This window comes from Hypanus sabinus, chromosome 16 (genome assembly GCF_030144855.1).
Source record: "Hypanus sabinus isolate sHypSab1 chromosome 16, sHypSab1.hap1, whole genome shotgun sequence".
In the NCBI taxonomy this organism is placed as follows: domain Eukaryota; kingdom Metazoa; phylum Chordata; class Chondrichthyes; order Myliobatiformes; family Dasyatidae; genus Hypanus; species Hypanus sabinus.
Window position 1 is genome coordinate 368276 of NC_082721.1, and position 13214 is coordinate 381489.

Here is a 13214-nt window from a genome sequence, read left to right on the forward strand (position 1 = left end):
ATGTGGGGAAGTGTTGGTGTTTCCTCCTTCAAAGCTCCTTGCTGTTTGAGCAGCTGTTGTCAACCTACTCCACAGACAAGTCTAAAGTCGCTTATGTCATTGGGTTGTTAGCATGAGCCACAGCAGTTTGCGACAACTAACCTGATATCTTCTCCTCTTTTGCCAGCTTCATTGCGGAGATAAAAAAGGTCTTTGATCACCCAGTCTGGGGTAAAGATGCCACTATTGCACCCACTCACTCTCTGCCAGGGCTCCCGCAGTGTTGCTGAATATTCAGCGGAGCTCTGGACATTAGCAGCCAACTTGGGGTGGAACGGTGAATCGCTCCAGTGGGTATTTCAGGGTGGACTTAGTGACCTGGTGAAGGACGAGTTGGCGGCGAGAGACGATTCCGACAGCCTGGATTCCCTGATCTCCCTGGCCACCAGGTTGAACAATCACCTCTGGGAGCGCCGTAGAGAGAGAACTGGTCATCCACCACCTTTGGACACTTCTCGGCTCTCTTTACTGCCCCTTGCCAGAACAAGCCTCTCTCCACCTCCTGCACTCCAAGTAGCTCCCAGCCCTGCCAATTCTACCGCCCCAGGAGAGGAACCCCTGCAGCTGGGACAGAACTGCCTTTCTCCCGCTGAACGACTCCAGAGAATGAGAACAGGTGAGTGCTTATATTGCGGTCAGTCCTGCCACTTCCTTGCCACCTGTCCCTTTTGGCCAAAAAGGGGGAGCTCACCAGTAGCTGTGGGGATCCTGGAGAGCCAGACCACCTTCTTTTTCGTCCCCCCGACCCTGGATGCAGCTTCAAGCCATTGTGTGTCATAATCAACAGTTCTTGTCTCTGCTAGCGATAGTGGACTCCGGCGCAGAGGGAAACTTCATGACAAAAACTTAGCTCTCCAAGCCAGTGTTCCTTGTGAGCCTCTGTGTATCCCCTGGGATGCCTGGGCACTAGATGGTAGACTCCTGGCCCGAGTCACACACTGCATGGATCCTCTGTTTCTCCTTCTCTCTAGAAACCATCGGGAACATGTACGATTCAATCTAATTTCCTCTCCTCAAGCCCCTTTAGTTCTTGGCCACCCTTGGCTAAGCCATCATAACCCCCACATTGACTGGTCCACTGGGAAGATAGTCAGCTGGAGCTGGTTCTGCCATTCCTCTTGTCTGCAATCAGCCCTTTTCCCAGTGGAGGTCACTACTACCTCATCCGCCTCTAAGCCCCCTGACTTGTCCACAGTTCCTGTAGAATATCACGATCTGGGAGAGGTGTTTAGTAAGCAATGGGCCCTTTCTCTGCCTCCACATCGCCATTACGATTGTGCGATTGGCCTTCTCCCTGGAGCCTCATTACCTACCAGTCGGCTGTATAGCCTGTTCTGTCCAGAAAGCATGCAAGCAAAGTCCAAAGATAAAGAAAGGAACTGAAGAGTGTAATTCTGAAACAACTTAGTCATGTTCTAAGAATAAAGTGCCAGATTTGCTTTGTAATAAGAAATCAGAAGAAAAAGATATCAAATTACACCAGCTGCTTTATCCAAGCCTAAAACAGATCATGAAGACGAACAAAGCAGAGACAAGAGTAATAAGCTGAAAACTGTGGCAGAGTATGTGGAGGAGGTGGAAATGACCAAAAGTAATGAAATTCAAGAGAGTCATAAAGTGGAGTAGGGTCAGTCAGGATCCAAAGCTGACCTCCATACAGAAATTCAAAATGAAGAAATTGTAGAAGGGAAAAAAGATATTGTACATTTCGAGTTAAAGGAATGGCATTTAGGAGAAAATGAAGCAAATAGTACAGAAGAAAAATCTGAAAATACATTCTCAAAGTCAAGTGAAAAATTTGAAAATGAAGGAACTGATATAGAAATTTCCCAGTTGCATTTAAAAGAAAGCAGATTGGATACCAAGGAAATTACATGTGCTTCTCCAGGAAACATGATGCAAATTGAAAATTTGATAAAATATGAAGACAAATTAGAGGAGAAATCTGCTGTAATGGATTAACCTGTTGAAGCCATTCCAGTTCAAGCACAAGAGGAGGAAAGTCCAATACAACTGCAAGAAAAGACTACAAAGGTTGAAGATAAAGCAAGAAACCTGACCAGTGATGTAAGTAGAAGAATAAACTAACCACTCACACAGCTAAGAAAGTAAGCAGTTCTGAGTAAGAAAAGCATTCACTGACTTTCACAAAAGAGAAACCAATAACTGATATAAAGTCGGGAAAATCTCCAGCACCAGTATCAGTTACAAGATCTAGAAATCAACCATCTCCTGTGATTAAAAAGGGCGTAAAAGAGAAACAAGTCCAGAACGCAAAACACGACAACATAAAACTCAAGCTACCCAAATCCATGCACATTATTCCCATGTTCCACGTCTCCCTATTGAAACCTGTGTCTGTCAGTCCTTTGTGCCCTCCTGCCGAACCCCCTCTATCCACACGGGTTGTCGACAATCTGGGCAAGCTTGCTGGTTCGCCTGGTGACTCCCGTTTGCGGGGGGGGGGGGGGTATTTTCACGGCCCTGACCGTTGATTCCTCATATTCTCCTAATTATTTTTTCGCTGTGTTCTTCCGGGCTCCTTGATTGCGGCACCTGATTCTCATCTAAACCTGCAGCGTTATTACCCCGGCTTTGCATCCATTCATTGCCAGATCATTATTTTAGCCAATGTGGTAATTCACATTCCCAGCCACTTAGGACTGTGTATTCTAAGTTTTACTTCAGTACCGAGGTTTACCTGTGTAACTCTGTCTCTCATTGTCAAGATAAGTATTGCCTGCCATTTGCCTTTCCATTTGCCATTTAGCTCCAGCAATGCTCTGTGTCAAGGAAGTGTTGCCTGCCGCCTGCCTTTTCTGTTTGCCATTCATCTCCAGCAATGCTCAATGTCAAGATAAGAATTGCCAGCCACCTGCTTCCTGTTTGCTGTATAGCTCCATCAACGCCCTGTTTCAAGTTAAGTTTTGCCTCCCTCCTGCTTTCACCCTCCTGTTTGCTGTTCAGCTCCAGCTACACTCACACCCTTGTCTTCATCCTAGCTCCATCTCCATGCCAGTGTACTGCGTTTGGGTTCGCTCGTTCCTTGTAACACCTATAGTATCCATTTCAGCCACTGCTGCTGGCAGTGCATTCTACGCACTCACCACTCCCTGTGTGAAAAAACTTGCCTCTAACATCCCCCTTGTACCTACTTCCAAGCACCTTAAAACTGTGCCCTCTTGTGTTAGCATTTCAGCCCTGGGAAAAAGCCTCTGGATAGCTATACAATCAATGCTTCTCATCTTATACACCTCTATCAGGTCACCTTTCATCGCTCCCAGGGGAAAAAAGCCAGGTTCACTCAACCTATTCTCATAAGGTACGCCTTCCAATCCAGGGGACATCCTTGTGAATCTCCCCTGCACCCTTTCTATAGTATTCACATCCTTCCTGTAGTGAGGTGACCAGAACTGAACACAGTACTCTAAGTGGGGTCCAACCAATAGACAATAGACAGTAGGTGCAGGAGTAGGCCATTCGGCCCTTCTAAGGTCTTGTATAGCTGTAATGCATATTGATTGACAGGGCTTGGCTCATAGAGTGAGGAATGACCCAATGTTTGGGCAATTTAAACACTGGGCCAGGTGGATTGAAAAGGCAGAGTGTCAGGACCAGAGGTGAGGGTTAGGTTGGTTATGCTCACTCCTCCACAAAGTTTACTCCACAAAGGTTTTATTATGTATGTATACTTTGGTAATAAATGTGTTTTGGACTTCTAACCAGAAGAGCATCCCTCCACCATTACTCTGCCTCCTATCACCCAACTGGTTTTGGATCTATTTGGCCACTTCAATAGCAGCAGAACTTGCTGATGTAAACAACTCAGTAGTGTCCCATGTCTCATTTACCTTCATTCGGTAGGATGGTCACGCTGATTCCGGGGTCACTCAGCTTGATAAATGGAGGACACCTGGCCACTGCATCTCCTTCTCGTGTCAGCAGGACATTCCTTGCACAGACATTGCCATGAACAATGTGCTTGTCCTCCTGCAAGGTGAAAGCCTGATGTTAAGACAACACACAGACTAGCACAAAAGATGATCAAGCCACTTGGCCCATATTGTCTGTGCTGATCATGATGGCAATTCAAACCAATTCTGTGAAGAAGCAGAAGCTGTTCATGGGAAGTTGGGTTTGTGCTGGATATTTCCCACAGTCTGACATAATAGGAGCTCTGCCATTAAACAGGGCCAATCAAGAACCTGGGATAGATCCTTTGAATATTCCTTGGCCACATGCCAAAATGGCATATATCTAAAAACATGCAGTAATTTCCAAGCACATGATGAATTGACACAAACAGTTATCAAAGAGGGGAAATAAGGCTTACAGTCCTGAGGATCTGACACTTCACATGGTCAAAGGGATGAAAAGTTTTATGTTCCTACTGTGACATGGAAAAGCTTTTTTACCTTGGTAACACTTTTCTCAAAAGAGAATAAATTCTACATTTTAAAGTAAATTCTCTCTAGAGTTGACAAAACCATATAGGAGACTCACTGTTCCAATTTGATGTTTACCTTTCATCTGGTGCCACGATCCTTGAGAAGGCTGAAGAGCAACAAGCTCTCAGTGGTCACTTGAGGATCATTGATTATTCTGATAGGTGTTCAATCTCTCTGCTGGAGCTCCTGTTTTATGTTAACATTGCTTCTTCTTTCTGCCTATTTCAATTTATTGTCTCCCAGAATTGCCCTGTGCTGGACCAGATAATGACAGTGACCCTCCCACATCTCAAAGGTGTCTGGGTTGGTAGGCTAATTAACCTATAAATTGCCTTCAATTAGTATAATCTGTGGAAATGGATAGGATGGGTTTCAGGCAAATTTTTGGGTGAAATGGGATTGCTCAGACAGCCAGCATTAATTTATGGACCAGGTGGCCTTCAGAGAAATAAACAAATACAAAAGATCTCACACATCAAGTTGCATGTTCCAGTTCTGAGGAAAGTTTCCAATTTGGAAATATTGGCTCTGCCTCATGCTTTCTACATGATTTGTTGAGAGATTCCAGCCCTTTTTATTTGAATTCTGCTCTAACTCCTAGTTCTTGGGAGTCATGTTGGTGAATTTGATCGTAGGTCATGTAACAGTGGCCCCAGATACATAAATTTGACAGCAAGTCATGTGACAGTGGCCCTGGATAAGGGTTGTGATGCTTACCAGGAAGTTCATGGCATATGCAAGCTGCTTTGCAACCTCAAGTTTCCAACTAATATTGACAGAATTATTGTTTTTATTCTTCTTTAGGTATGTGTCCAGGGCTCCATATTTCACAAACTCTTGAACCATGATGTCTGCAAGTGAAAAGGAATGAATCAGAGGTATTGTAGGCTAGTGATTAAATTATTAATTGAGGTTACCAGTTAAAGAGATATAGTAGCACTAATGTAGAGTGTTGGGCTGAAATATCGATTAATCCTTTCTCTCCACAGCTGCTGCTTTACCCTCTGGGTTCCTCTACCATTTTGGTTTTTGGTAGGTTAGTGACGAGGTTAACAGCTAAAGATATAGGCAGTGATGTGGTCTGCCTCAACAACTCCCCATACAATTGTAACAAAACTTCCCTTTTTTTCTAAACCCATGCCCTTTGTAACTAGGCTAAAATGCATTTTGTCATTATAACTACATGCTGCATCTGCCTGCCATCTTCTTGCGATTTGTGCACTGGAACATCTGGATCATTCTGTGCTTCACGCATTTTTGTAATTCATGCACAGGAACATCTGGATTGTTTTGTGATTCATGAACTGGAACCTGGATCGTTCTGTGCTTCACTCGTTTTGTGATTCGTACACTGGAATATCTGGGTTGTTCTGTGCTTCTTTTGTTTTTGTAATTTGTGCACTGGAACATCTCGATCTATGACCTGACCCAGTTTGTTATGTAATACTAGATCTAGTATGGCATTCCCCCTAGTCGGCCTGTCAACATACTGTGACTGGAATCCATCCTGGACACACAGAACAAACTCTGCCCCATCTAAACCCTTGGAACTAATCAAGTGCCAATCAATATTAGGGAAGTTAAAGTCACCCATGATAACAACCCCTTTATTTTTGCACCTTTCCAAAATCTGCCTCCCAATTTGCTCCTTGGTATCTCTGCTGTTACCAGGGGACTGAAAGAATACTCCCAATAGAGTAACTGCTCCCTTCCTGTTCCTGACTTCCACCCATAATGACTCAAAAGAGGATCCTGCTACATTACCCACCCTTTCTGTAGCTGTACTAGTATCCCTGACCAGTAATGCCACCCCTCCTCCCTTTTTGTCCCCCTCTTGATCCCTTTTAAAACACTGAAATTCAGAAATATCGAGAATCCATTCCTGCACTGGTGCTAGCCAAGTCTCTGTAATGGTACTATATAATAATTCCATTTATGTATCCAAGCTCTCACTCAGTTCATCACCTTTGTTTCTGAGAAGCTGAGAGGAAAATTGAATTAGCCATTATGAAATGGCGGAGTAGTCTTGATGGGCCAAATGGCCTAATTCTGCTCCTGTATTTTATGGTCTATATGGACTAAAATCTTCCAAGATAATTATAGTTCTCCTGAAACATGCTCGTGAATTTTCCCCATTTATATACCAATAAGGTCACAGACACATTGAGGTAGAGGCTCTGGTGAAATTTGTATGCCTTAGAGCATTAAGCACCAGTCCTGGCCACTCTGTAGCTCCATGCCTCTGAAGATGTGATTATCCTCACATCTATCCTGTCATTCAAATAATACTGCTTCCTGTAATCAAAGAAGGAATGTTAAGCTGTGATTACTGACTATTTGTACTTTGCTTTTCAGAGTGTCAGACACCCTGTGCCAATAGGCTGGTCCTGGACTTATTTCCACTTGGCATGAGTAACTTACTATTGAATTATTTATGGTTTTATATTGCTATATTTCTTCACTGTTCTTGGTTGATGTGGCTGTAACAAAACCCAATTTCCCTTGGGATCAATAAAATATGTCTGTCTGTCTGTCTGGCTCCACACATTTGTTCATAGACCTGTTGGGCTGAGTTTCTTAAGCTTTTTTTTTGTGTTGCTTTGTGTAATATTACAATGGAGCCATCTTAATAACTGACATTTTAAATAATTTTAAAACGGTTCTTAAAATATGTAGCAAGATTTAAGACTTACTCTCTTTGCTGATGGCGCAGATTCCATAAACCAGGATGAGATGCTTGTGGGAAACTTGGCTCATTACACTTGCTGCCTCAAAGAATGACTATAATGGTAAAAAGAGTTCAGAATTGAACTAAAATGCATCTCAAAATGGTAGCAATAAGAGATAGACTTTGTCAACCGCACCAGCAAAAGAGCTCTCTCAGATCCACAGATTCTCCAAGTCTAGATTAATTTGAATCCATCTGTTGTTCAATTGTCTACAAATTCTCTCTTACAATCTGGAATTTGTTTCCATAACTTGTGGCTCATCATTCTTTTTTTTAAAATACAACAGTTTGATTCTTTAGTGAAATGGAAATTATGTTGCAACAACCTTGGGGAAGCACTGTAGTATTAGTGCTTAGCACAACGCTTTGCAGTACCAGTGACCCGGGTTCAATTCTTGCCACTGTCTGTACGTTCTTCCCTTCACTGCATGAGTTTCTTCCCACATTCCAAAGACATGCCAGCTGATAGGTTAATTGGTCATTGTAAATCGTCCTGTGATTAGACTTGGATTCAATTGGGGGGTTGCCAGGCAGCGATGCTCAAAGGGCCGGAAGGGCCTGTTCCACACTGTATCTCAATAAACAAACAACTTATTAAAGTGTTTTCATAAAATAGTAAACTATTAATGATAGGGGACCTTTTGATATATGATACTTAAATCTCCATAAAACATTTGATAAGATAAAGCATCAAATATTATTAATAACTTCTTGTGATGTAGTTGCTAAGATATTGGTATGAACAGCGGATTGATTGGCTCACAAGAAGACATAATTTGTTTTTTTACTGGCTAACAAGATCATCAGCAAGTGGTAAGAGTAGGCTTCCTCACCCCCACCCCTCTGACTCTCAATATAGGAGCACCTCAGGGCTGCGTACTGGGTCCCCTCCTTTACTCTCTGTATACCCATGACTGTATCGCCACCCACAGCTCCAATCTGCTAATTAAATTTACTGATTGATTAGCCTTACTCCAAACAATAATGAGGTGGCCTACAGGGAAGAACTAATTTCTCTGACACAGTGGTATCAAGAAAACAACCTCTTCCTCAATATCGCAAAAAACAAAGAAGCCGGTTGTGGATTACAGGAGGAATGGAGACGGGCTAACCCCTATTGACATCAATGGATCTGGGGTTGAGAGGGTAAACAGCTTCAAGTTCCTCAGCATCCACATCGCTGAGGACCTCACGTGGTCTGTACACACCAGCTGTGTGGTGAAAAAGGCATAACAGTGCCTCTTTGGGCCCCCAAATCATAAGAATTTTATACAGGGGCACAATTGAGAGCATTGACTGGCTGCATCACTGCCTGTTATGGGAACTGTACTTCCCTCAATCGCATGACTCTGCAGAGAGTGGTGTGGACAGTCCAGCGCATCGGTAGATGTGAACTTGCCACAGTTCAGGATATTTATAAGGACAGGTGTGTAAAAAGGGCCTGAAATATCATTGGGGACCCGAGTCACCCCAATCACAATCTATTTCAGCTGTTACCATCTGGGAAACGGTACCGCAGCATAAAAGCCAGGACCAACAGGCTCTGGGACAGCTTCTTCCACCAGTCCGTCATACTGATTAACTCATGCTAATTTGAGTGTATTTCTATGTTACATTGACTGTTCTATTAATTATAAATTACTATGATTGCATATTCAGACAGAGCTGTAGTGCAAAGATTTTTACTCCGCATGTATGTGAAGGATATAAGAAATAAATTCAATTCAATTCAAACTGCAATGAATAGTGTGAGGACAATCTGGAGGGCAGAGCTTAGTCATGATGGCGCTAAATGATGACTCCTTTGCTTGCATCTTCAGAAACAGCTCTACTTCCAGCTTTAATTCTATTTTTCCCTTTCAGGCTTCTTTTGAAGACCCTGACCTGGAGTTACACGCTGACTTTGGTTCTCTGCCGGAATTGGACCTGCTCTTGGGGTTTCACGACAGGCTGTTATTTGACATGCCAAGGACGCAGCCTTAGAGATTCACTTGCTTTAGGAGGTCCGAGATCTCGTGGCTCTGGAGATGGGCAGATCAAAGGTTGGTGTCCCGGCTGGAGATTGGTGTGTCGTGGGAGTCAGAAGATCTACAGCTGTGTGCCCAGAGACCTGAGATCTTTGGACACAGAGTTCAGAAACAGCAATACAACAGACTTTTAACATCGTAAACCAGCAAGTTGTTTGTTATGTCTCCGCTCTCGCTGTGAAACTCTTTCTCTCTCTTATTAGGGAGAAAGAGAGAGAGAGAGCTTGTGGTATGTTGAATACTGGGTGAATAAGTAGTCTTTGGAGTATTGCAAGTCTGTGTGTTTATTGTTGCTTTGCTCATGCCTGAGTACTCAGTGGTGGGTTCCAATGCTTTTTTTTGCTAGTGGGGGTTAGGGGGGGATTGTTGCTTACTGTTGTTTACGCGCGGGAGGGAGGGAAGCTGGGGTGGCGGGTTCTAACATTTAACTGTCATTCATTCTTTGGGGGCACTTCTCTTTGTGGATGGTTGCAAAGAAAAAGCATTTCAGGATGTATATTGTATACATTTCTCTGACACTAAATGTACATTTGAACTTTTGGTGGCAGTTATTTTAAAAGGGAGCTTCGAGAGCATTTGTCCATTGTATGTGGCCTATCAGCAGCTATAACTGGAGCACCAAACATGAGTTAGATAGCAGGGAATGTTCAGGCATAAAAGGGAGACACTGCCTAACGGAGTGGTCATCAAAGGAGTGATCTGAAGCAGAGTGGTAGGGCTTTGGCTCATTTGGACTTCGGCAATAACGGGGTGAGGTGAGGTAAGTTACCTGTGATGAATAAAAACAGGAAGTACGTCTGTGGGGCTGGTGTTCTGTACTGGGTGTCAGATGTACTGGATGGGAGGCTCCCAGCCTCCCGGATGGCCACATCTGCACCAGATGCGTCGAGCTGCAGCTCCTCAGGGACTGTGTTAGGGAACGGAAGATGCAGCTCGTAAGTGAAAGTGAGGAGGTGAAAGAGAGGATCTATAGGCAAGTATTCACACCAGGAACTCGAGAGACAGATAAGTGGGTAACAGTCAGGAGAGGGAGGGACAAGTGTCAGATACTGGACAGCTGCTGCTGTCCCTGTTAACAATAAGTACTCTTGTTTGAGTACTGTTGACGGGGGGGGGGGGGGGTGGGACCTACCTGGGGGAAGCAACAGTGGCTGTGCCTCTGGCATAGAGTCTGGCCCTATGGCTCAGAAGGGTAGGGAAAGGAAGAAGGCAGCAGTAATAAGGACTCAATAGTTAGGGGTTCAGACAGGTGATTCTGTGGACACAGGAAAGAAACACAGATGGTAGCTTGCCTCCCAGGTGCCAGGGTCTGGCATATTCTGAGGTGGGAAGGTGAACAGCCAGAGGTTGTAGTACATAATGATATCAACAACATAGGTAGGAAAAGGGAGGAGGTCCTGAAAACAGATTACAGGGAGTTAGGAAGGAAGTCGAGAAGCAGGACCTCAAAGGTAATAATCTCGGGATTATTGCCTGTGCCATGCGACAGTAAGTATAGGAATAGAATGAGGTGGATAAATGCATGGCTGAGGGATTGGAGCAGAGGGCAGGGATTCCGATTTCAGGATCATTGGGACCTCTGAGGCTGTACAATGGAGTTTTTAATCCACAGCTTCAAACCTCTCCTTACAAATGAAAATATTAAATAGCTGCTTCTGTCCTATATATTTTTTGCCATACATTGATCTCAAAGAGAAAACATAGGACTGTTTTTCTCCTTGAATTTAGAGCCATACAGCATGGGAATAGGCCCATCATCCCAACTAATCCACTTAAGGGATTACCCCAACTAAGGGCCACTTGCCCAACTTTGAGCCATATTGTTCTAAACCTTTCCTATCCATGTACATATCCAAACGTCTTAAAATTCTGTTATTGTACCTGCTTTCTGAGGCAGCTGGTTCCAAATGCATCAAAGCTCACCTCTAAGGTCCCTTTAAATTCTTCCCCTCCCACCTTATTCATTTTCCCTAGTGGAATAGTGGAGATAGGCATCTTGGTTGGCAGAGACTGGCCTGTTTCCATGCTGAATGATTCTGTGGGTCTATAAATGTTCCTATATCCAGACATAGACTGCTCTATTGGCTGAGAATTCTTTAAAGGGTAAGTGCAGTGTTAGTGAAAATTTTTGGGCTAGGATATTGATGGGAATCCCAGTCTTTAGTCTGCTGCTGTTTGGTGGTAATTAGTTGGATTGGATTTGTCTGTGAATATTATGTAGTTGGGGTAACTTTACACATAATGGGGTAGATGCCAGTGATAAAAGTCTCCTGGTATTTCTTAGCTAGAAGCATGTCTAGTTATTGAATGCAAGTCTTCAGTAGTATAAGAACATATGAAATGGGCCAGGAGTAAGGCTATCTAGCCCATCCCGCTTGCTCCGCCATTTGATAAGATCATGGCTGATCTGACCATGGACTCATCTCCACTGACCTCCCTTTTCTCTATAACCCTTAATTCCCTTACTATGCAAAAATCTATCCAACTTTGTCTTAAATATATTTACTGAGGTAGCCTCCACTGCTTCATTGGGCAGAGAATTCCACAGATTCACCACTCTCTGGGAAAAGCAGTTCCTCCTCACCTCTGTTCTAAATTTATTCCCCCAAATCTTGAGGCCATGTCCCCTAGTTCTTATCTCACCTACCAGTGGAAACAACTGTCCTGCCTCTATCACTTTCCATATTTTATATGCTTCTATAAGAACTCATCTTATACTTCTGAATTCCAGTGAGTACAGCCCCAAGCAACTCAATCTCTCCTCATAGTCTAATCCCCTCATCTCTAAAATCAACCTGGTGAACCTCCTCTGCACTGCCTCCAAAACCAGTATTTCCTTCCTCAAGTAAGGAGACCAGAGCTGCATGCAGTAATCCAGGTGTGCCCTCACCAGTAAACTGTACAGTTGCAGCATAACCCCCACCCTGCTCTTAAATTCAATCCCTCTAGCAATGGCCAACATTCCATTTGCCTTCTTGACAGCTTACTGCACCTGCAAACCAACCTTTTGTGATTCATGCACAAGAACTCCCAAGTCCTTCTGCACAGCAGCATGCAGCAGTATTTTTCCATTTAAATAATAATCTGATCTTCCATTTTCCCTTCAAGGTAGATGACCTCACATTTACCAACATTGTACTCTATCTGCTGGACTCTTGCCCACTTCCTCTGCAGACTCTCCCTATCTTCTGCACAATCTGCTTGTCCACTCAATTTAGTGTAATCAGCAAACCTAGATACACTACTCTCAGTCCCCTCTTTCAGATTGTTAATGTATATCGTGCAGACCCATCACTGACTTCTGCAGCACTCCTCTCACCACTGATTGCCAACCAGACAAACCCCCATCTACCCCAACTCTGCTTTCTATTGGTTAACCAATCCTCTATCCATCCATATACTTTAGCCACCTTTTTCTGCTTTATATAATTATAAAAGCTTTTACTATATATTTTTATATTGTGTGCTAGCATATTTTTATGATCTATCTTCCCTTTCTTTTTTGCTTGCTTAGTGGTTCTTTGTTACTTTTTGAAGTTCTCCCAGTCTTCCAGTTTCCCACTACTCTTTGTGACTTTGTACACATAAACTTTCAGTTTGAGCCTTCTTTTATTTCCTTAGTTATCTGAGGCTGGATCTCCCCACCCTTACTGTCCTTGTTTTTAACTGGAATATACTTCTGCTGAGTAGTGTGAAAAAACATTTTGAAAGTCTTCCACTATTTCTAAACTATCCCACCATATAGCCTGTGTTCCCAGTCTACACTAACCAAATCCTCCCTCATCCTGTTGTAGTCTCCCTTGTTTAGGCATAATACACTGGTTTTAGATTGAACTATTGCACCCTCCATTTGTATGAGAAATTCAATCAAACTCTGATCACACTTTACAAGAGGATCCCTAACCAGAAGATACTAGTTTTGTCTCATTGCACAGGACCAGATCTAAGATAGCAGATTCCCTTGTAGGTTCA

At 43.4% G+C, this 13214-nt stretch overlaps 1 protein-coding gene across 1 annotated transcript in view; it reads right to left on the bottom strand.

Annotated features, from left to right (window-relative positions):
* LOC132405933 (tyrosine-protein kinase JAK2-like) overlaps positions 1 to 13214 on the bottom strand; it is a 194124-nt gene that overhangs the window by 58024 nt on the left and 122886 nt on the right. The window contains exons 13-15 of the mRNA XM_059990935.1: positions 7181 to 7268; positions 5205 to 5338; positions 3891 to 4029 (exon numbers count right to left, since the gene is read on the bottom strand). Of these exons, the coding sequence (XP_059846918.1) occupies positions 3891 to 4029; positions 5205 to 5338; positions 7181 to 7268 (361 nt within the window). The remainder of the gene's footprint in view (positions 1 to 3890; positions 4030 to 5204; positions 5339 to 7180; positions 7269 to 13214) is intronic.